General features: G+C 42.4%; 1 protein-coding gene across 1 annotated transcript; it reads right to left on the bottom strand.

Annotated features, from left to right (window-relative positions):
• Window positions 1–6,159: 6,159 nt before the first annotated feature.
• On the bottom strand, window positions 6,160–7,564 carry LOC309796187 (OTU domain-containing protein 6A-like; the record flags this gene model as incomplete). The annotated part of the gene is made up of 1 exon (XM_082609245.1): window positions 6,160–7,564. The coding sequence occupies exon 1, from the start codon at window positions 7,030–7,032 to the stop codon at window positions 6,160–6,162; it is 873 nt and encodes a 290-aa protein (XP_082465371.1). The 5' UTR covers window positions 7,033–7,564.
• Window positions 7,565–24,925: the final 17,361 nt, after the last annotated feature.

The following is a 24,925-nucleotide window of genomic DNA, read 5'->3' as shown; positions in this document are numbered from 1 at the left end:
CACACGCAAAAAGTCAGAAACAACACTGAGAGCCTAATAATGTACGGGAAAAACTGTTTTTAAAAAATATCCGAATGAAAAGTGGAAGGACCTATTAAAAATCCGTAAGAAGAAGACAAACTTACCCATAAAAAATTAAGCAAATGTCAGGAACAGGCAATAAATTAAGAATTATTTGTTCCAGCATGAATGAAATAGACATGCTAACAAATACTTAGAGGAATATTCTACCTTACTAGTAATCAACAAAGGGTCAACTAATACAGCATCTTTCACCTAACAAATGAGCAAAGATGATAATTTTCAGTGTTTGCAACTATATGGGAAAATAACACTCTCACACCCTGCGAGTGTACATTGGCTCACTCTTTCTGGAGGGCAATTTACCAGTATGCATTAAAAGCCTCTCCTTTGGACCTAGATCACTTCTAGAAATCTTATCAAAGGGGAATAATCAGAAATATAGACAAAGACTCAGCTACAAGGATATTACAGTCGCATATTTGTAGCAGTGAGAAACTGAAAGCAATCTAAATGTCCAGCAATAGAATAGGACAAATAAATTGTGGCACATTCACAGGCTAGAATGCAGGCATTCAAATCATCGTATTGAAGACTAAGGAGAGAAGGAAATGCTTATAATGTATTGTTAAGTTAAAAAAAAAAAGTAGTTCAAATAGAATGATACCAGTTTGGTTTTTTTTAAATACGCATGTCTATGTGTGTGTGTAGAAAAAGGGTGGAAGGAAGGAAGATACTGACTGGCCTGAGGAGTCCCCGCACACAGGCCCCCCTGTCCCCAAGAGGACACTCTGGTAAGCCCCAGTGGGATTTGCTTTCACGCTGCAGCCCAAGAAGTTTTGGCTTCCACTGTAGGACCTGCGGGAAGAGGCCAAGTGGCTCCAAAATTACTGTAGACAGAGTGAAGGGGTGGTTGCTGCCACAGCTGATAGTGTTATAGTGTTAGGCCCCTAGGTAATGATACATTTATTGCACATTTTATACATATTTTCATTTAATGTACCTAACATCCCAAGAGATACCTCTAAGACGGGCATTAACTGTCCCATGTTACTGATGAGGTAACTGAAGCCCAGAAAGATTAGATGACTTAATCCAAGTCACAAAGCTAGGAAGCGGGTATATGAGCTGGGCTTCAAATCCAGATAGGTGTCCTTGTCTTTGGCTGCTAAGGCAAAAGTGCATGATCATGAGGAGTAAATGAAGAATGGTAAGTAAATGAATGAAAGCTGCTTCTGGAATTGAACCCCTTTGGGAACAGTACCCCATGGCTTTTGCACACACAATTGCCCAGAACAGTCAACTGTCCTCAGTGACTGTGGTCACTGTTACAAAATGGAACAGACTGCAAATCCCTCATGTCCTGCCAGATCCCACAGCGAAGGCCCCTTCTTGGCTTGTGCTCTGGGCCTGGTTGGAATCTGGCCTGGGTTTACTCTTCCCCATCCTTCCAGCTGAAGGCAGACCCAGTGGAGGAAGCTGGGACAGGCCCAGTGAGATCTTAAGGGTTCCCTAGACAGAAATAGTTATTTCTCTTGTATTTAGGGAGAAAGAAGCCTGTAAAATGGGACTCTGCTGGTTTGTTTGCTGCCTTCTGCTGGGCAGAATTCCGTGGGCAGCACCAGGCCCTCCCCCCACTCCCAGCAAGGCCCACATTATCCAGGCAGTGCCCTCTTCACCAACCTATGCCCTCTTCCGCGGCCATGCCCCCTTCCTTGGCCAGTGCACCCTGCCTTCACAACAGTGCCCCCTCTGCATCCAGCCCCTCCCAACTTTATGTGCAGATAACTTCCCTAGCGAGTGCCTCCTCCCCTAGCCAGGTGCCACTCCCTAGCCCTTCCCCATGCAAAAGCCAGGAATCCCCTTTTCACCTTATACCAATTCATACCCTATACCAACCAGGCCCCTGGTCCTTGTCACCAGCCTATTCCCTCTTCCTCACTTCCCTAACCCTGCTCCTCAGTCTATACCCCCTTGGAGCCAGGCCCCCTTCCCCAGGTAGTCCCATTTCCCCACATTATGCACCCTGCCCCAGCAGATAAGCCCATCCCCCATCAGAAGCCCTTAACCTGCCTGTGCTTCCAAGCCAGCCAGGCCCTCTTCTCAGCCGGGCTCTCTTTGTCCGTTTATACCTGCCTCCCCAGCTACCTATGCCCCCTTCCCTGGCCAAGGCTACCTCCCCAGCCTGGTTCCCTTCCCCTCCTAGGCAGGCGTCCCCTATACCCACCTAGACCCTCGCCCCAGCGGAGTCACATTCCCAGCCAGTATCCTCTTTTGCAGTAACCCTACCCAGGCCCCTGCCTCGGCCCCTGCCCCAGCTTCTTACCCACCCACCCACCCCCGCCAGCCCGTGCCCAGGCTCCCTGACCCAACTTGCTTTTCCTTCCCCAGCCTATGCCCCCTTGCCCGGCCAGGCCCCTTTCCCCAGCCAGAGCCTCTTCCTCAGCCTATGCCTCCTTCTTGGCATTGGCCCCCTTTCTAAACCAGCCATCTTACCAGCCTGTGTCCAACTCTCCAGCCTCTAGCCACTTGCCTGGAAGTTTTCCCACCCTGGGCCACAGCCCAGCCTCTTTACCGTCCTATGCTGCCAGCCTCCCCTCCCCAGGCAGGCCTCAACCCCAGCCTGTGTTATTCCCCATGCAGGACCCTTCTGCTCGCAGGCCCCTCACCCAGCCAGGGCCTGTTCCCCGACCTGAGACCCTGTTGACAGCCTCCTTAGCCAGGCTACCCTTCCCCAGGCAAAGCCCCTTTTCAACCCTGTGTCCCCTTGCCCTCACGGGACCCCTTCTCCAGAAAGGGCCTCCTTCTGATAGCCAGGTGCTTGTGCCCAGCCTTTTCCCTTTTCAGCTGGACCACTTTTCCAAGGAGTTCCCCCTTCACTGGCCTTTCATAGCCAGTGCCAAGTCGCATGATGCTCGACCACCTCAAGCTCCACTCCTACGCCACCTCCATCCGCAAGGCCGTCTTGGCATCCATGGACAATGAAAATATGCACACCCCAGACATCGGGGGCCAGGGCACCACGTCAGAAGCCATCCACGACATCATCCGCCACATCCGCATCATCAACGGCCGGGCCGTGGAGGCCTAGGCCGTCCCCGGGACTGTCTCGGCCCACCCTTTACATCCGCTTCGCACCCCCAGCACCCTAATTGGCTCGGTGGGTGGACCCAGAACAAACACACTTCTGCCATCCCCAGAAAAAAAAAAAAAAAAAGGCCCCCTTCCCTGGCCAAGCATCCTCCTCTCTCAGCTCTCCAACACCAGTAAAGTCCCCTCCCCAACCATGTGACATTTCCCTGCCGGGACCCCTTCACACACACATGCCCCCAGCTGGGAAGTCTTTCCCAGCCAGACTCCTCCCCACAGCCAGGCTCTCTTCACCCAGGGACCTAACAGCCTCTCCCCCAGTCTAAGCTCATTTCCCTAGGCGGGCCTCCTTCCCAGTAAGGTACCTTTCCTCAACCGGTATACCCCTTCCTCAACCAAACCCCTCCCCTAGCTTATTCCCCCTCCTCAGCCAGACCTTTTCCCCATCCCTAGCCTGTGCCCCCAGCTAGGTCCCTTTCCTCAACCATGTGCCCTCCCTCAGCCAGGACACACGCCTTCCTTCCCAGGCAGGATCCCTGCCCTAGCAGGCCCTCCCCACCTGCTAATCCCCCTCTTCCAGGCAGGTCCATCAACCCACCGATTATCCCATGCCCAGCCTATGTTGGTCTCAGCATTCGAACCTCTCCCGCCACCAGCTTCCTTTCCTTGCCTGTGCCTCCTTCCCAGGCCCCATTCCCCTGCCAGAGCCCCTCCCCAGGCAGGCCACCTTTCCCTGCCAGGATATTTTCTCCCCCCAATCTCCCCCAGCCCAGCCAGTCTCCCATCCTCAGCTTGTGCCACCCTATCAAGTCTCTGCTCCTTTTACAAGACAGGCCCCTTCCCACATCCAGGCCCCTTCCCCAGCCTCACCCTCTTCCCCAGCTTAAGCCTACTTTCCCAGCCAGATCTCTTTCCCTGGTCAGGTGCCATTCCCCAGGGTTTTTACCCTTTAACACTCAAGGATTCCTCTCTCATCCTTTGCCTCCTAACTCAACTAAGCCTCTTTCCCTTGACCAGCCGAGTCCTCCTTCCCTAAGCAGCCCCCGCTCCATTATCCCCTTCCTAGCCTGGCCTCCTTCTTCACCCTGTGCCCCAGTCCACACAGGTGTCCTTACCTCGCCGTCTCCCCTTCTTCTGCCTGTTCCCCTTTCCCCTGCCACGGCCCATTCATCCTCCTAGACTGACCCCTTCCCCAGTTTTCACCCTTTGTCCCAGCCAGGCCCCCTTCTACAGATTATGCCTCCCTTCCTGGCCTATTCTTCCTTCCCCAGCCAGCATTCTCATCCCTATAAAAGGCGCTCTTCTCACAATGCGTCCAAATACCTAGTTTTCTCAGGGACTTCCTCTTCTCAGACAGCTGGCTATCTGAAAATGTATCTGATGCACACATTTACACAGCGAGCTATCTGGCAGGATTTCTATATTTGCATTTTGAAAAGAGATTCCCCCCAACACACGCCCTGCCTTCAAAAAAAAAAAAAAGAAAAAAACAGTGGCACTTCTTTCCCTCCTGCAACTAGCCCTGGACTGGCAAGTTTTTGAAAGTGCAAGTACTTTGTCATGCATAGCAATGAGAACATCCTTAACTGGAGCCATTTCATGATGTTTTCACTGAGTGAAACATCAACTCAGGATAGCTTCAACTATCTTATTCCTCCCTATATCCTTCCCTGGGAGATATTCCACTCCAGACCACCATCAGGACTGCAGGCCCATTCCTCCTTCCAAAAGCCTCATCTGTCACTGTGTCCTCCCCCTTCCCTCCTGCTCCCTAACCCTCCAGGATTCCTTTGCTGAAGTCGATCCTGGGATACAAACTCTATATGAACTCAGTCAGCTATACAAAAATAGAAAACCAGGTATTTTTTTAAACTGCTTTTATTCTTTAAACAAACTACTGTTCGCCTTTTCCCCTTCGTATGTTTTAGTTTAGAACATTTGGTGTGTACAAAGAATTTTTTAAATGAATGTAAGTAATCTCACTGAAGTACAGAACCTAAAGGTTAAATTTTTTTAAATTGTTTACTGCAAATCATTTCACTTTTACTTTTTTTTGGCAAATTCAAGATATCAACAAGTCTCAAATATCAACAAAAGTATATTGCTCATTTTTTGTGCTTCATAGCAGTTGCAGATATAACAAAATGAATCAACGACTTTAATACTTTTTAAAATCTCTCTTTAAATACTTTTTATCTCTAAGAATTAAGGAAAACGACTAAGTTCAGATCTTTCACACTCATACCAGTTGTAGATAGAACAAAGTGGACCAAGTGCTTGAACAGCGTTATACCCTTTTATGTCTGAGAATAAAGGAAACTTACTAGTTGATGTCACCCCTCACAGTCAGTTAAACTACCTATCAGTTTGTCTCTTCTTACTTCACATCAGTTGCAGATATAATGAAATGAATCAACTACTTGAATAAAGTCATGTCCTTTCTTATATTTAATAAAGGAAATTAAATTGAGATCTTTCACATCTTAGAGCAAGCCTTATCTAGCCTATCAGTTTCGGTAAATCTACTTTCTACATTTAACGCTTACATTTAACTTCTAAAGTTAACAAACATTATTTAGAATTCAGAAAACATCTAAACAACTGTCATTAATTTGCAACCATACAAGGTTTTATGAAAAAACAAAACAAAATACTAGGGCTTCCCTGGTGGCTCAGTGGTTAAGAATCCTGGGGACACGGGTTCCAGCCCTGGTCGGGGAAGACCCAACCCCACATGCCGCGGAGCAAGAAAGGTGGGAACTTGGCATAGTCACTCCGCTAGGGTAGGACGGTGCAGATGTCTTCCTGGTCACCGGCCTCCGGTTCCCCTAACCCCGTGAAAGAAGCAACCCAGGGACGATCGAGGAGGATAGAAGAGCGAGGGAGGAAGAAGGGGGGGCGGGGGTGGAGAGAGGGGGTGAACTCTGAGTAAAATGAATCAACAAAACCCTGAGAAAACCGAAGGAAAAAAGCGGAGCCTGCTGAGGAGACGCGGCGGCGGCAGCTTCGGCTCCAACGGCAGCCGCCACGGCGATGGCGGCAGCGGGCCTACAAGAGACGGCAGGCCAGGCACCTGACGGAGCCGGTGTCGAGCGGCTTCACCGAGTTGTAGTGCTCCCCGCAGGTGGAGGAGCTCTTGTAGACCAGGGTGAGCGGCTTCTTGGTGTACTCCTCGCCGAAGACGACGGCGGGCGAGTTGGCCTGGATCACCTCGATGGGGGTCTGCAGGATGTGCGACAGGGCCCTCAGCTCGAGCTGGCCTCCACACGACGCGCTGAACACGATGTCGTCGCAGTAGCTCAAGAAGTCGTCGCGGCTGCAGGCGTCGCCGGTTTCGGGGTCGCTGCAGAAGGGCAGGAAGTCCTCGACATGCTTCCGCATGTACTCGGCGGTGCGCCTCCGCAGGCTCTCCACGGTCACGGAGAACACCAGCTGGTCTTGGATGGCGCGGTACATGCAGTGGCCGTCGGCCGGGATAGCCTTCATCTCCAGATTCCTGGCCCACAGGATGCCGTCGAGCTTCCTTTCCTCGTCATGGCGGAAGCTGGCCAGATGCTCCATCTCAGCCTTGGCCATCCTCTCCTGCCTTTCTCTCTCGAGGGCCACCTTTCTTTCGCGCCTTCTCTGTGCCCTCGAGAGGTGAGGAGGCTTGTCCTCGAGATCCAGCTTGCCCAGATCTTCAGTGACTGAATCGAGGTTGCTGTTATCAGGGAAACTCTCCTGGAACTTCTGCAGCTCCTGCTGCTGCTTCTGCTCCATCTCGGCCTCGAGGCGGGCCACATCGAGGAGCAACTGCTTTCTTCTCTTCTCGTCCCTCTTGGGGACCGAGCTCTTCATGCCCTGAATGTGGGCCTGCAGCTCTGCCTTCTCGCGCTTGTGGCGTCGTAACATCCGCTGATGCTCACTCTGTGCATCTCCCATGATGTTTAAGGGCAGGCGAGAATCGAAGTTTGGTGGCTGAAGTACCGCTACAGTTCGCGTCAACAGTCTAACCACCCAACCGGCTAGAGCTCCTCAGCCTCCCGTGGCGGCTGTACTCTCTTCCCCTCACCCGCGGCTGCCCTCACTCTATTAACGGCCCTCTCTGCCATTGGCCACTGTCTCTCCACGGCTACGCCTCCTAAACACTCCTGGCACTAGGATTGGCTGTTGGGAGACACTACGTATGCCCCCAGTAGACCCCGTAGCAAGGGGTGCTTCCGGTTTTAGCGGGGTTCCTGTCCCGGATGTAAAATCCCGCCTTGGTGCATCATGTGCAGCAACTGAGCTTGTGGAGATTTTCGTGGGCTCTGAACTGCGTACTTCACTTCCTAGCCTGAACACAGTGCAGACACTGGTCGTGCTTGAGAATCACATGACAAATACTGTTACACCAGATGAATGTGCCCTTGACACCGGACTTCCCATTGCTCCCAGTGTTCAGGAGGCAATGTGGCTCTCTCCAGTTCTTTAGTTGCCTTGACTGATGAACCCTTAATTTTGTGTATCAGAACAAGATATTTCCTTATGTTCCTGGGAACACAGAATCCTTTCAGTTTAGGCCTCAAATCCACCCTGTCCCATCTCAGTGTGAGAGAGCAACAACCTTAAATTTCACTACAGCTGAGCAGACTTCGTCTTGTGCCAACAGAATGCACCTACCCTAAACTCCCCTTCTCCTGGGTTCCCAGCTTCCAAAATGGGCTCCCATGAAGCATGACAGTTGGCCTTCATCAAGCCACTTCCTTCTGATTATTTTGAATCTCTAAAAGTTCTAAAAAATAAAATAAAGTAAAATAAAATCCCTAAGCTCTTTCAAACATGCTCTCATCCTGCCCCACTCTGCTCATCTGTATCGTGAATTCCCAAACAGGAAGGCTCTTGAGACAACCTCCTCCCTGTTACAAATGAGGAAAGTGGACATTTGCCCAAGTTTTTACATATATCAAAACTTCAGTCGTTTTTAGTGCTAACTAGGATTCCATGATATGGATGTACTGTAGTTCACTTAACCATTCACCTGTTGAAGGACATCTGGGCTGTTTCCAGTTTGGGGTTGTTACAACCCCTTCTAGAAACATCCATATACAGGTTTTTTATGGTTTTGTGTTTTAAATTGAAATCTGTGATCTGTTTTGTGTTTATTTTCAGGTAAAGTTTGAGGCTTAAGCCAAGGTTCATTTTTTTGCCTGTGGTTGTCCAATTGCTCCAGCATCATTTGCTGGAATTGCTATGCTTCCTCCATTGAATTGGTTTTGCATCTTTGTCAAAAATCAGTTAGGCATATTTGTGTATGTCTATTTCTGGATTCTCTATTCTTTTCCATTGATCAATGTGTCTATCCCTCCTCCAACACCATAGTCTTGATTACTATGGAATAAGTCTTGAATATAGGTAGACCCTTTCTTTAAATTTTATTCTTTTTTGAAAATTGTTTTATCTATTCTAATTCCTTTGTCTTTCCATATAAATTTTAGAATAATCTTGTCTATATGTACAAAAAAATCTTTCTGGGATTTTCATAGTAATTGTGTTAGAGCCATATATTAATTTGAGGAGAATTGAGATCTTTACCACGTTGAGTTTTCTAATCCATGAACACCTGGGTATGTACCTCCATTTATTTAAATTTTTATTGATGTTTTTCACGAATGTTTTATAATTTTCAGCATATATGTCTTGCACATATTTTGTTAGATTTACATTTAAGCATTTCATTCTTTGAGTGATTGTAAATGGTATTGTATTTTTAATTTTGTTGTTCACATGTGCATTGCTAGCATACAGAAATACAGTTGACTTTTGTATGTTCATCTTGTATTCTATGACCTTGTTCAACTGACTTACTATTTCTAGGTGTTTTATTTTATTTTATTTTTTTGGTAGATTCTTTGGAATTTTCTATGTAGAGAATCATGTTGCCTGTGAATAGGGACAGTTTTATTTCATATTTCCAGTCTGTATCCTTTCATTTCCCTTTTTTCCTTATTGCACTGATTATAACTTCTAACACTGTATTGAATAAGAGTGGTGAGGACTTTTTTTTTTTTAATATGAATGGGTATTGAATTTTGTCACATATTTTTTCTGTATCAATTGAATTGTTTGTGTGATTTTTCTTCTTTAGCCTGTTAATATGGTGGATTACACTGATGGATTGTCAAGTATTGAACCAGTCTTGCATTCCTGAAATTAACCCCACTTGGTCATGGTTTATAATTCTTTATATACATTGCTCAATTGTATTTGCTAATATTTTATTAAGGATTTAAAAATCTACCTTCATGAGAGATATTTGCCTGTAGGTTTCTCTTTCAGTACTGTTTTGTTTGGTTTTGATATTAGGGTAATACTAGCTTCATAAAATGAATTTGGAAGTGTTCCTTCCTCTTCTGTTTTTCTAGAAGAGATTATGTAGCAGTGTTAATTCTTTCAGTGTTTGGTGGGATTCTTCAGTGAAAACATCTGGGCCAAAAGATTGCTGTTGGGGGAGCATTAAAATTACAAAATTGTTTTCCTTAATAGTTGTGGGGCTAATCAAATTATGTATCTCATATCGGTTGGATTTTGGTAGTTTGTGTTTTTTGAGGCATTGGTCGGTTTCATCTAAGTAATCAAATTTGTGTGTGTAGAGTTGTTTTTAGTATTCCATTATTGTGGTTTCATGTGTGCAGGATCTGTAGTGATATTCCCTGCTTTATTCCTGATATTAGTAATTTGTGTCTTCTCTCTTATGTTATTTACTCTTTGTCAGTCTTGCCAGAGATTTGTCAATTTTATTGATCTTTTCAAAGAACCAGCTCATAGTTTCATTGATTTTCCCTATTGCTTTTCTGTTTTCAATTTCATTGATTTTTGCTGTCAGTTTTCCTTCTCTCTGCTTTCTTTGGGTGTATGTTACTATTCTTTTTGGTGGAAGCTTAGATGATTCATTTCGGGCTTTTCCTCTTTTTTCTAATGTGTACTTTAGTGCCATAAATCTCCTTCTCAGTACTACTTTAATTGTATCTCACATGTCTTGATATATTTTATTTTCTTTCTCATTCAATGTATTTTTGGGTTCCCTTGAGACTATTTGGCTCATGGATCATTTAGAAGTGAATTATTAGTTTCCAAGTGTTTGCAGATTTTCCTATCTTTCTGTTATTGATTTCTACTTTGATTCTTTTGTGGTTGGATAACACATTCTTTATGATTTCAATTTGTTTAAATTTGGGGGTATTGTTTATTGCCCAGGGTATGTTCTATCTTGATATATGTTCCATGGGCACTTGAAAATAATGTATTTTCTGTTATGGTTGGGTGATGTGTTCTATACACGTTGTTTAGATTCCATTGGTTGATAGTATTGTTGACTTCTATATCCTTCCTGATTTTCTGTTAGAATCTTCTATTTATTGTTCAGAGAGGTGTGTTGAAGTCTCTAACTGTAATTCTAGCTTTTTCTGTTTCTCCTTTCAGTTCTATCAGGTTTTGCTTCACATATTTTGCAACTCTGTTGCAAATCTTACACATTTAGGATTGCTTTGTCTTTTTGGTGTATTCACCCTTTTATCATTATGTAATGCCCCCTCTGTCTCCAGTAATTTTCTTTGCTCTAACATCTTTATTTGATATTAATATAAGCACTCCCTTTCCTTTATTAATATTTGCATGATATATATTTTTCTATCCTTTTACTTTCAGTCTCCCAATATCATTATATTTGAAGTGAGTTTTTTGTAGATAGCATATAGTTGAGTCATGTTTTTTCATCTACTCTACCAATCTTTGACTTTTAACTGGTGTATATAGATCATTTACATTTAAGGTAATTATCAACATGTAAGGGCTTAAGTCTGATACTTAAATTTTTGTTTTCTGTTTATTCTGTGTTCACTTCTTTGTTTTCTTTTCCTCCCTTCCTTTGGGTTATGTGAACGTTTTTTAGAATTCAATTTTGATTTATCTATAGGTATACCTCATAGATATTGCAGGTTTCATTCTGGACCACCACAATAAAGTGAATATTGCAATAAAGTGAGTGACACCAATTTTTTGGTTTCTTAGTGCATATAAAAGTTATGCTTACACTATACTATAGTCTATTAAGTGTGCAATAGCATTATGTCTAAAAAAACAACGTACATACCTTAGTTTTAAAATACTTCATTGTTAAAAAATGCTAACAATCATCTGAGCCTTCATCGAGTTGCAATCTTACTGCAATAGTAATATCAAAGATCACTGATCACAGATCACTATAACAAATATAATAATAATGAAAAAGTTTGAAATATTGCAAGAATTACCAAAATGTGACACAGAGACATGGAGTGAGCAAATGCTGTTGGAAAAATGGGGCCAATATACTTGCTAGACTCAGGGTTGCCACAAGCCTTCAATTTGTAAAAACCGCTGTATCTGTGAAGTGCAATAAAATGAGGTATGCCTGTATAGCGTTTTTGAGTGTATCTCTTTGTATACTTCTTTAGTGGTTGCCCTAGGTACATTTGTGTGTGTGTGTGGACACACGTGTGTATTAGCAAAATCTATGATGTTGTCATTTTACCAGTTTGAGTGAAACATAGAAATCTTACGTCTTTTGCATCACTTTACCCTCACCCATTTATTTTATTTATTTATTTTTATTGGGGTATAGTTGTTTTACAGTGTTGTGTTAGTTTCTACTGTACAGCAAAGTGGAGTTCCCTGTGCTATACAGAAGGTTCTCATTAGTTATCTATTTTACACATATTAGTGTATATATGCCAATCCCAATATCCCAGTTCATCCCACCCACCCACCCTCCCCTCACTCATTTATAATACAACTGTCTTAAGTGTTCTCTATATACATTCAGAACCACATTAGTTTTCTAATTTTTGCTTCAATCTTCAAATATAATAGACAACTCGAGGGGAGAAGGAAAGTCTATTGTATTTACCCCAAATTTTGCTTATTATGTTTTTTTTTTTTTCCTTCCTGATTTTCCAAGATTTCTTCTTTTATCTTTACTGTTTAGGGAGCTTCATTTAGTCATTCTTTCAGGTAGGTATCCTTGTGACAGTTTCAGGTAGGTATCCTTGTGACCAAGGTTTTCCTTCATCTGAGAATGTCTTGATTTCACCTTTATTCATTCCTGAGGGATATTTTCGCTGGAGGTAGGTGAGTTCATAGTTCTTTTCTTTCAGCACTTGAAAAATATTGTGTCACTTTTTGTTGACCTCTATGGTTTCTGATGAGAAATTTATTATCTTTTGAGTTATATTTCCTTTATTGATAGGGTGTTGTTTCTCTCTCTGCTTTCAAGATTTTTAATTTGTCTTCAGTTTTCTGATATTTGATGATGAGGTATCTTGTGTGGATTTCTTTGGGTTTAATCCCATTTAGGTTTTGCTCAGCTGTTTGAATCTGTAAGTTTATATCTCTTACCAAATTTGAGAAGTTTTCAGCCATAATTTCTTTGAGTACTTCTTCAGCCCTACACTTTTTCTGTTCTTCTTCTGGGACTCTGCCAGGAACTTTAGATCCTTTGTTGTTGTCTCACAGGTCCCTGAGTCTTGTTCAATTTTTAAAAATTAATAGACTGTATTTTTTAGAGCAGTTTTAGGTTCACAGCAAAACTGAAAGGAAAAGTATATAGTGTTCCTTTATCCCCCCTGCCCCACACAGGCATAGCTCTCTGACCCCCAATCAATATCCTGCAGCAGAATGGTACATTTGTTACAATCAATGAACCTAAACTGATGCATCATTATCGCCCCAAATCTGTGGTTGACATTAGGGTTCACTCTTGGTGTTGTACATTCTATGGATTTAGGAAAATGTATGATGACATGTATCCACCAAGATAGCATCTTACAGAATAGTTTCAGAGCCCTAAAAATCTTTTATGCTTTACTTATCCAACGCTCTTCCCACTGTAACCCCTCTCAACTACTAATCCTTTTCCCGTCTCCATAGTTTTACTTTTTGGCAGAATGTCATATAGTTGGATTCTTACAACATGAAGCCATTTCAGATTGGCTTCTTTGACTTAGCAATATGCACTTATAGTTCCCCCATGGCTTGATAGCTCATTTCTTTTTGGCATTGAATAATATTCCATTGTCTGGATGTACCACAGTTTGTTTATCCATCACCTACTGAGGACATCTTGGGTACTTCCAAGTTTGGGGAATTATGAATAAAGCTGCTATAACCATTCATGTGCAGGTTTTTGTGTGTGGATCTAAGTTTTCAACTCATTTGGCTAAATACCAAGGAGCGTGATTGCTGGATTGGATGCTAAGAGTATGCTTAGTTTTGTAAAAAACCACCAAACTGTCTTCCAAAGTGGCTATACTATTTTGTGTTCCTACCAGCAATGAGTCAGAGTCCCTCTTGCTCCATATCCATGCCAGTATTTGGATGTTTTTAGTATTTGGGATTTTGTTTCGATTTTGTTTTTAGTATTTTAGTATTTTGTTCTAATGGGTGCATAGTACTATTTCATTGTTTTAATTTGCTGTTCCCTAATGACATATGATGTTGAGCATCTTTTCATATGCTTACTTGCCCTCTGTATATCTTCCTTGGAGAAATGTCTGTTCAGGTCATTTGCCCGTTTTTTAATTAGGCTGTTCATTTTCTTTCTTTTTTCTTTCTTTCTTTCTTTTTTTTTTTTTTTTTTTTTTTTGCGGTACATGGGCCTCTCACTGTTGTGGCCTCTCCCGTTGTGGAGCACAGGCTCTGGACGCGCAGGCTCAGCGGCCATGGCTCACGGGCCCAGCCACTCCACGGCATGTGGGATCCTCCCGGACCAGGGCACGAACCCATGTCCCCTGCATCGGCAGGCGGACTCTCAACCACTGCGCCACCAGGGAAGCCCCATTTTCTTTTTTTAAATTATTATTATTTTTGTCTGTGTTGGGTCTTCGTTGCTACGCACAGGCTTTCTCTAGTTGTGGCAAGCAGGGTCTACTCTTCGTTGTGGTGCATGGGCTTCTCATTACGGTGGCTTCTCTTGTTGTGGAGCACAGGCTCTAGGCACTCGGGCTTCAGTAGTTTTGGAATCTCCCTAAGATTCTTTTAGTATTTTGGATAACAGTCTTTTATCAAGTTTGTGTTTTGCAAATATTGTCTGCCAGTCTGTGGCTTGTCTTCTCATTCTCATAATTCATTTTTTTTCCAGTATATTTTCTCTCTGTTGTTCAGGTGGGGTAATTGTTATTGTTCTGTCTTCAAGTTCACTGATTTTTTTCCTCTGTACCTTCCACTCCCTATTGAGCCTATCCATTGAATTAATTTTGGTTATTGCATTTTACTCCTTAAATTTCCCTTTGGTTCTTCTTTATATCTTCTGTTTCTATTTTGATACTTTCTCTTTTTCTCTAATTTTCTCTTTCTCTTTCCCTTTTCTTTGCTAGGACTTTCTCTTTTCTTCCACTTGTTTCAAGCACATTTGTTGCTTGTTGTAGCATTCTTATGATGGTCCATTTAAAAATCTTTATCAGATTATTCTAACATCTCTGTCATCTTGGTTTGGGCATCTATCTATTGTCTTTTTCATTCAGTTTGAGATCTTCTAGTTCTTTTTTTTTAAGTTTTTAAACATTAATTAATGTATTTTATTCATTTATTTTTGGCTGTGTTGGGTCTCCATTGCTGCCTGTGAGCTTTCTCTAGCCACGGTGAGCAGGGTCTACTCTTCATTGCGGTGTGTGGGCTTCTCACTGGGGTGGCTTCTCTTGTTGCAGAGCATGGGATCTAACCACACAGGCTTCAGTAGTTGTGGCACATGGGCTCAGTAGTTGTGGCTCGTGGGCTGTAGAGTGCAGGCTCAGTAGTTGTGGTGCATGAGCTTAGCTGCTCCTCGGCATGTGGGATCTTCCCCGACCAAGGCTTGAACCCGTGTCCCCTGCATTGGCAGGTGGATTCTTAACCACTGTGCCATGAAGAAAGCCCTATCTTCTGGTTCTTGAGTGATATTTGTTTGAAATCTGGCATTTGGGTATTATGTCATTATGTCATGGGGATAAATGAGACTCTGAACCTCACTTAAACCATCTATTTTAGCTGGCCTCCTCTGACACTGCCACCAATAGGGAAGAGGGCTGTCACATCATTACTACCAGGTGGAGGTAGAAGTCTAGGTTTCCCACTTGGCCTCAACTGATCCAAAGGGGGACTCCTCATTTCTACTGGGCAGGGTTGACAGTTTCTGCTCCACAGTAGGCTCCCACTGATAGCTTCCTGCGTGGGAGGGGTCAGAGTGCCAGGTTATTTCTTCCTTTGTTACTACCTCCTCTGACACTTGGGTGGGAGGTTGACCTCTTTACCATTGGGGAGTGGTGAAATTCCCGACTCTCCATTAGGTCTTCTCTGACATTATGTCAGGGCTGGAAAGAGCGGGCACCTCATTATTGCCTAGTGGGGTGGAATTGTAGGCTCCCCACATAGTCTCTACTGACATAGTGTGTGGGTGGCCTGTGGGCATGAAAGTCTCTTCTCTGTAATTGGCCTTCTCTGACACCACACCAGCAGGCAGGGGGTTGGGGGTATTGGGACATATCATTACAGCCTCAGGAGGGTGGAAGTCCAAGCTGCCTGCATAGCCTTTATTAGTGTGGGTGGCAGCAGGGCCACAGTTTGTTCTCTGGTTTGGGTTGGAGCAGAGTGGTTAGTGTCTAAAAATTTCCTGTCTTGCTAGGTTGATCTTTCCCTAGCCCTTTGGCTAGAGAGAGAAGGTTTTGGCTGGGGCTCTTTTTGTCTGTGCCTGTTGGTGTGTCTGGGTTGCTGGCTTCTTCGGCTCCAAGTATGGGAAATATGAGACAAAAAGAAAGTTCATGTCTTTCCTCCCATCCTGAGGACTAGGGGGCTTGCATTCTCCACCTGTCAGAGTCTTCTTATGTTTGTTTTATACACAATGTCCAGGGATCTTAGTTGTAATAGCAAGAGGAATAGGGCAAAGTACAGTTATTCCATCTTCCTCCATCTTCTTTTAAATAAACAGAAATACTTCACACCCTCCCTTACTGCCATTTGCATGTTTCAAAGAAATTAAATACCATGACTTAAAATGAATCAAAGAGATGATAATTTTAGAAAACCACTATGCTGATCGTGAAAGAGACATCATTTGGACTTTGATAACATGATAGAAATGGTCTCATAGAGTCTGCTCGTTTGCAGCAATCAAAATTGCTTTTTAAGATGCTGCAGAAGGGATGACAGGTCCCTCTGTATGTCAAGCCCCATTACGTGGGGTTGCTTTTATGGCCCAAAGTGCAGAAAAACCAGCTTTGCAAATGTTGAGCTTTACTGCCTATAGTTTGTGTTAAGGAAACCATAGTCATTATAACACCCAATGTGCCTTTTCCAGCTCTGCATTGAAGCCTACCACCCTCTCTACCTTCACCCACTCCACCCCTCCTCCAACTTTCCCCAGCACACACTCTCCCATCTATCCCATCTAGAGATTACGATCCAACTACCCCAGCACATGCCCTGCCTTGTAGAGCCACACATCTTCAGCAGCGGATGGGCTGCCTGTTTTTCAGGCATCTCTGTATGAATATCATTTCTCACAGCTGAGTTGTTTTTTGTTTTTTTTTAGATTGGGTGGGGCCCATGAACCTGCATTTTTTTGAATTTAATTTATTTTTTTATACAGCAGATTCATATTAATTATCCATTTAATACACATTAGTGTATATATGTCAATCACAATATCCCAATTCATCACACCACCACCCCCACACCCCATGCCGCTTTCCCCCCTTGGTGTCCATACATTTGTTCTCTATATCTGTGTCTCAATTTCTGCCCTGAAAACTGGTTCATCTGTACCATTTTTCTAGGTTCCACATATATGCGTTAATATACAATATTTGTTTTTCTCTTTCTGACTTACTTCACTCTGTATGACAGTCTCTAGATTCATCCACGTCTCTACAAATGACCCAATTTCGTTCCTTTTTATGGCTGAGTAATATTTCATTGTATATATGTACCACACCTTCTTTATCCATTCGTCTGTCGATGGGCATTTAGGTTGTTTCCACGACCTGGCTATTGTAAACAGTGCTGCAATGAACACTGGGGTGCATGTGTCTTTTTGAATTATGGTTTTCTCTGGGTATATGCCCAGTAGCGGGATGGCTGGGTCATATGGTAATTCTATTTTTAGTTTATTAAGGAACCTTCATACTGTTCTCCATAGTGGCTGTATCAATTTACATTCCCACCAACAGTGCAAGAAGGTTTCCTTTTCTCCACACCCTCTCCAGCATTTGTTGTTTATAGATTTTCTGATGATGCCCACTCTAACTGGTGTGAGGTGATACCTCATTGTAGTTTTGATTTGCATTTCTCTAATAATTAGTGATGTTGAGCAGCTTTTCATGTGATTCTTGGCCATCTGTATGTCTTGTTTGGAGAAATGTCTATTTAGGTCTCCTGCCCATTTTTGGATTGGGTTGTTTGTTTTTTAATATTGAGCTGCATGAGCTGTTTATATATTTTGGAAATTAATCCTTTGTCCATTGATTCATCTGCAAATATTTTCTCCCATTCTGAGGGTTGTCTTTTCGTCTTGTTTGTAGTTTGCTTTGCAAAAGCTTTTAAGATTCATTACGTCCCATTTGTTTATTTTTTATTTTATTTCCATTTCTCTAGGAGGTGGGTCAAAAAGGATCTTGCTGTGATTTATGTCAAAGAGTGTTCTTCCTATGTTTTCCTCTAAGAGTTTTATAGTGTCCGGTCTTACATTTAGATCTCTAATCCATTTTGAGTTTATTTTTGTGTATGGTGTTAGGGAGTGTTCTAATTTCATTCTTTTACATGTAGCTGTCCAGTTTTCCCAGCACCACTTACTGAAGAGACTGTATTTTCTCCGTTGTATATCCTTGCCTCCTTTGTCATAGATTAGTTGACCATAGGTGCGTGGGTTATCTCTGGGCTTTCTATCCTGTTCCATTAATCTATATTTCTGTTTTTGTGCCAGTACCATATTGTCTTGATTACTGTAGCTTTGTAGTATAGTCTGAAGCCAGGGAGTCTGATTCCTCCAGCTCTGTTTTTTTTTTCCCCCTCAAGACTGCTTTGGCTATTCGGGGTCTTTTGTGTCTCCATACAAATTTTAAGATTTTTTGTTCTAGTTCTGTAAAATATGCCATTGGTAATTTGATAGGGATTGCATTGAATTTGTAGATTGCTTGGGTAGTATAGTCATTTTCACAATGTTGATTCTTCCAATCCAAGAACATGGTATATATCTCCATCTATTTGTATCATCTTTAATTTCTTTCATCAGTGTCCTATAGTTTTCTGCATACAGGTCTTTTGTCTGCCTAGGTAGGTTTATTCCTAGGTATTTTATTCTTTTTGTTGCAATTGTAAATGGGAGTGTTTTCTTTCAGATTTTTCATCCTTAGTGTATAGGAATGCAAGAGATTTCTGTGCATTAATTTTGTATCCTGCAACTTTACCAAATTCATTGATTAGCTCTAATAGTTTCCTGTTGGCATCTTTAGGATTCTCCATGTATAGTATCATGTCATCTGCAAACAGTGACAGTTTTACTTCTTCTTTTCCAATTTGTATTCCTTTTATTTCTTTTTCTTCTCTGATTGCCATGGCTACGACTTCCAACACTATGTTGCATAAGAGTGGTGAGAGTGGTGAGACTGGACATCCTTGTCTTGTTTCTGATCTTAGAGGAAATTCTTTCACTTTTTCACTATTGAGAAAGATGTTTGTTGTGGGTTTGTTGTATATGGCTTTTATTATGTTGAGGTAGGTTCCCTCTATGCCCACTCTCTGGAGAGTTTTTATCATAAATGTGTTGTTGAATTTTGTCAAAAGCTTTTTCTGCATCTATTGAGATGATCATATGGTTTTTATTCTTCAATTTGTTAATATGGTGTATCACAATGATTGATTTGCGTATATTGAAGACTCCTTGCATCCCTGCGATAAATCCCACTTGATCATGGTGTATGATCCTTTTAATGTGCTGTTGGATTCTGTTTGCTAGTATTTTTTGAGGATTTTTGCATCTATATACATCAGTGATACTGGTCTGTAATTTTCTTTTTTTGGTAGTATCTTTGTCTGATTTTAGTATCAGGGTGTGGTGGCCTCATAGAATGAGTTTGGGAGTTTTCCTTCCTTGCAACTTTTTGGAAGAGTTTGAGAAGGATAGGTGTTAGCTCTTCTCTAAATGTTTGATAGAATTCACCTGTGAAGCCATCTGGTCCTGGACTTTTGTTTGTTGGAAGATTCTTAATCACCGTTTCAATTTCATTGCTTGTGATTTGTCTGTTCATATTTTCTCTTTCTTCCTGGTTCAGTCTTGGAAGGTTATACCTTTCAATGAATTTGTCCATTTCTTCCAGGTTGCCCATTTTATTGGCATAGAGTTGCTTGTAGTAGTCTCTTAGGAGGCTTTGCATTTCTGTGGTGTCTGTTGTAACTTCTCCTTTTCATTTTAATTTTATTGATTTGAGTCCTCTCCCTCTTTTTCTTGATTAGTCTGGCTAATGGTTTATCAATTTTGGTTATCTTCTCAAAGAACCAGCTTTTAGTTTTATTGATCTTTGCTATTGTTTTCTTTGTTTGTATTTCATTTATTTCTGCTCTTATCTTTATGATTTCTTCCCTTCTGCTAACTTTGGGTTTTGTTTTTTCTTCTTCCTCTAGTTCCTTTAGGTGTAAGGTTAGATTGTTTATTTGAGATTTTTCTTGTTTCTTGAGGTGATCTTGTATCGCTATAAACTTCCCTCTTAGAAGTGCTTTTGCTGCATCCTATAGCTTTTGAGTCATCGTGTTTTCATTGTCATTTGTCTCTAGGTATTTTTTGATGTCCTCTTTGATTTCTTCAGTGATCTCTTGGTTATTTAATAACGTATTGTTTAGCCTCCATGTGTTTTTTTTTTTTTAGGTTTTTTTCCCTGTAATTCGTTGCTAATCTCGTTGCGTTGTGGTCAGAGAAAACGCTTGATATTATTTCAATTTTCTTAAATTTACTGAGGCTTGATTTGTGACCCAAGATGTGATCTATCCTGGAGAATGTTCCGTGCGCACTTGAGAAAAACGTGTAATCTGCTGTTTTTGGATGGAATGTCCTATAAATATCAATTAAATCTATCTGGTCTATTGTGTCATTTAAAGCTTGTGTTTCCTTATTAATTTTCTGTTTAGATGACCTGTCCATTGGTGAAAGTGAGGTGTTAAAATCCCCGACTATTATTGTGTTACTGTCCATTTCCTCTTTTATAGCTGTTAGCAGTTGCCTTATGTATTGTGGTGCTCGTATGTTGGGTGCATATATATTTATAATTGTTATATCTTCTTCTTGGATTGATCCCTTGATCATTATGTAGTGTCCTTCCTTGTCTCTTGTAACATTCTTTATTTTAAAGTCTATTTTATCTGATATGAGTATTGATATTCCAGGTTCCTTTTGGTTTCCATTTGCATGTAATATCTTTTTCCATCCCCTCACTTTCAGTCTGTATGTGTCCCTAGGTCTGAAGTGGGTCTCTTGTAGACAGCATATATATGGGTCTTGGTTTTGTATCCATTAAGTGAGCCTGTGTCTTTTGGTTGGAGCCTTTAATCCATTCACGTTTAAGGTAATTATCAACATGTAAGTTCCTATTACCATTTTGTTCATTTTTATGGGTTTGTGTTTGTAGTCCTTTTCTTCTCTTATGTTTCCCACTTAGAGAAGTTCCTTTAGCATTTGTTGTAGAGCTGGTTTGGTGGTGCTGAACTCTCTTGGCTTTTGTTTGTCTGTAAAGCCTTTGATTTCTCCATCAAACCTGAATGAGATCCTTGCTGGGTAGAATAATCTTTGTTGTCGGTTCTTCCCTTTCATCACTTTAAATATGTCATGCCACTCCCTTCTTGCTTGTAGAGTTTCTGCTGAGAAATCAGCTGTTAACCTTATGGGAGTTCCCTTGTACGTTATTTGTCATTTTTCCCCTGCTGCTTTCAATAATTTTTCTTTGTCTTTAATTTTTGCCAAGTTGATTACTATGTGTCTCGGCGTGATTCTCCTTGGGTTTATCCTGTATGGGACTCTCTGCGCTTCCTGGACTTGGGTGGCTATTTCCTTTCCCGTGTTAAGGAAGTTTTCAACTATAATCTCTTCAAATATTTTCTTTGGTCCTTTCTCTGTCTCTTTTCCTTCTGGGACCCCTATTCACAGCATAATGTGAATGTTGTTGCGTTTAATGTTCTCCCAGAAGTCTCTTAGACTGTCTTCATTTTTTTTCATTCTTTTTTCTTTATTCTCTTCCGCAGCAGTGAATTCCATCTCTCTGTCTTCCAGGTCACTTATCCGTTCTTCTGCCTCAGTTATTCTGCTATTGATTCCTTCTAGTGTAGTTTTCATTTCATTTATTGTATTGTTCATCTCTGTTTGTTTGTTCTTTAATTCTTCTAGTTCTTTGTTAAACATTTCTTGCATCTTCTTGATCTTTGCCTCTATTCTTTTTCTGAGGTTGTGGATCATCTTCACTATCATTATTCTGAATTCTTTTTCTGGAAGGTTGCCTATCTCCACTTCATTTAGTTGTTTTTCTGGGGTTTCCTCTTGTTCCTTCATCTGGTACATAGCTCTCTGCCTTTTCATCTTGTCCATCTTTCTGTGAATGTGGTTTTTGTTCCACAGGCTGCTGGATTGTAGCTCTTCTTGCTTCTGCTGTCTGCCCTCTGGTGGATGAGGCTATCTAAGAGGCTTGTGCAAGTTTCCTGATGGGAGGGACTGGTGGTGGGTAGAGCTGGCTGTTGCTCTGGTGGGCAGAGCTCAGTAATGTCCACAGCTGAGTTTTTGATAATGATTAGATGGCAGGGAGTTCAAGGTCTTCTTTTCCAATAAGAAGCACTGGGAATGGTGATAGGTCATCTTGTTGATTAACAGCATATGCTTTGCCAGTTGGTGATGTGGGAGGGGAAAAGAACTAATGCCTGTCTTGCAGGGGCCTGTGATGATCAAATGTATGTCAGGCACCCAGTTCAGTGTCCGGCACCGAGGAAGACAGTAATAAACGGAAGTTCCTTTCCTCTAACTCACCCCAGTCTGTACCTCCCAGCACCTGCCCCCACTCCATTCTCACACATCCTCCCCTTTCCATTTCACCACCGCCAGTCCTCCTCCCCTTCATAGGCCAACAGAGACAGCAGTTTCCATGGTAATCAGCATACTCATTAGTTCAGAGTTTATTGGTCCTTAAGTGTCTGTCTGGACTGGGTTCCTAACTCACGTCAGAGGGAGATTTCCAGTGAGCTCAAGGGCTGTTGAGAAATTGTCAAACACAAGCCATTATACTCAAGTTTTCCTAATTAGAAACAACAGCATACAATGATATTTTGGTGTAAAGAGAGAAGATGTGAGGAAATCATCTCATCCTGGATGCTCCAGATGCTCACAGCTCCTATGCATCTGGAGAATCACTCCCCAGCACTCGGAGATGCAGGATTATATCGCTGGGGTATAGGTGTTGGAGTGTGAGTAAGGAGGCCGGGAGATTGAGCAACAGGAAGCCAACCTCACTGAAGGTGTTTTGGGTATCTTTCTGAGGATTTGTTCTTTCCGCACCCTCCCACCTGTCCCTTCAGGCTCTAAGGTGATAAGTGTTTCCTGCTCTGTTCATGCTGGGTTTCTATACTGACCCCAACCTTGTCCTTGACTGTACTCCTATGCTTGAACTGCTTTGCTCATTCAGTCAGCCACCATTTATCAGTCCTACGAGATGCCAGGCACTGTGCTAGGCACAGTGGATATAACCATGAACACAGTAGACAAAGATCCCTAACCTCAAGGGGCTTACAGCCAAGTAGGGGAAGACAGTCAAAAAACAAGGAACTGCAGAAACGTATGGTTTCAAGGTAATGGCTTTTTCTGCAATTTGCCTGGGCAGAAGAAAGGGCTAATTTATAAATAACACCCGTCTCTTCTTTAAGCCTGTACGTTATTAGGGCAGCATCCTCTGGAACTTATAGGAAAATCAAATGTATAGACTATATAACTACCAACATCACTACATCGATAGGTTCTGTTCACCGAGTACTTTCTCTCTTGTGTGTGTACTCTCTCCTTTTGGAAACATACCTTGCGTGGAAGAGTTTGTACGTGGTTTCAGAATTTTACTATGATGATGTTTGTCTACTTTGCAGATTTTCATGGCACCTAGCATAGCTGAGCGAAGGCAGTGGGGCAAGGTTTTCCCTGATGAAAATGAAGTGCTCTTTTGAGCATTTCTTACATTTCATTGATTTTCTTAGGTGTCCTTGTATTCTTATAACTAAAAGTACTTAGGCATGGCTTAAATACTGGTTGACATTCACCCCATGGTTAAAAATTTTGGCCATCATACGGGAGGGATATTTAAATGGAGGGTTCCAGGAACAAACCCTGCTGATGTGGGAAATATGACAATCTCTTTAAATTCACACTCCACATGCCCTCATAGCATCTTGCCATTATTGCAGTCTAAAGGTTAGCCTGAGCGTCCTGCATCTCTTCGTGTCTAAGTTTGCAGCCCCAGGAGAGAGAGAAACAGCTCTCAGTGCCCGTGAGGTCATGGTGTTCCAAGCGTCTCCATGGTTGGAAGCACCAGAGTCCCCAAAGCAGAAGACGAGAGGACGGGTATGTAATTTTAGGGTCATTTTAGGGCAGTACTTTAAAGGATGTTAAAGTGAGTCATGTACGTTAGGAAAAATATCTCTTACACAAATATATTTCTTTGTCAAAGGTGTGTATGCATGTGTGTGAGAGTTGAGTGTATGTGTGTGTGTGCATTGTGTGTGTGTGCATGCATGGATACTGTGTGCATGCACAGTGTGTGAGAGTGTGTGTCTGTGTCCCATCTCGTCATGTTCCTGTTCTCCAATCACAGCAAGGAATGTACTGTCCACTGTGTCTCTTTGGGACAAGAACTGCACGTATCTAACCTTGAATTCAGCTTCCTTCATGAGTCCCTTCTCCTCTCCCTGGCAAGAACTGGAAGACAGGACCTAGTGAGGGATCAGAAAAATGCAGAGAAATAAAACTGTGCAGAAGGCGGCAATGAGGATGAAAAACCATAATTCCAAGGAAGAAGAGTAGAACCACTGTTAGCGTCTTGTATTACTCTTATGAATCTGGATGCATCCCCTATGTAGAGTTTAAGTCAAAACTCCAGACTTAATACTAAAAAGGAAGCATAGTTTGGAAAGATAGTTTTTTTTTTTTTTTGGCTGTGTTGGGTCTTCATTTCTGTGCGAGGGCTTCCTCTAGCTGTGGCAAGCGGGGGCCACGCTTCATCGCGGTGCACGGGCCTCTCACTATTGCGGCCTCTCTTGTTGCAGGGCACAGGCTCCAGACGTGCAGGCTCAGTAGTTGTGGCTCACGGGCCTAGTTGCTCCGTGGCATGTGGGATCTTCCCAGACCAGGGCTCGAACCCGTTTCCCCTGCATTAGCAGGCAGATTCTCAACAACTGCACCACCAGGGAAGCCCCGGAAAGATAGTTTTGAAAAAATCAAGGAAAATTCACATAAGTCTTAAGAAAATGGTTTCATTCTATGATGCATTACTGAGAAATAAAGTTCTTAAATCTGTATAACTGTTATCAGGCAATTTATAGGTGTTTTATATAGTACTGGGACATAAGAAGAATAACTGGAATAAAAGGAATACATTGGCTGGCTTTAAATTAGAGCTTTTTAAGGAGAAAACTGTGACAAGATTGTATGTCCACTCAGTGAGCTTTATTTTCTAAGCAAGAGCTGTTTGGAAGATTCAGCATAAATATGAAAATCTCTTCCAAAAGGGCATGAACTTGCTTGCCCTAAGGCAGTTTTCCTCTCTGAAACAGAAGCATA

The sequence above is a fragment of the Mesoplodon mirus genome (assembly GCF_964341445.2).
Source record: "Mesoplodon mirus genome assembly, chromosome: X".
Lineage (NCBI taxonomy): Eukaryota > Metazoa > Chordata > Mammalia > Artiodactyla > Ziphiidae > Mesoplodon > Mesoplodon mirus.
The sequence above is the reverse complement of the archived record's forward strand: the minus strand, read 5'-3'. Positions and strand labels throughout refer to the sequence as shown.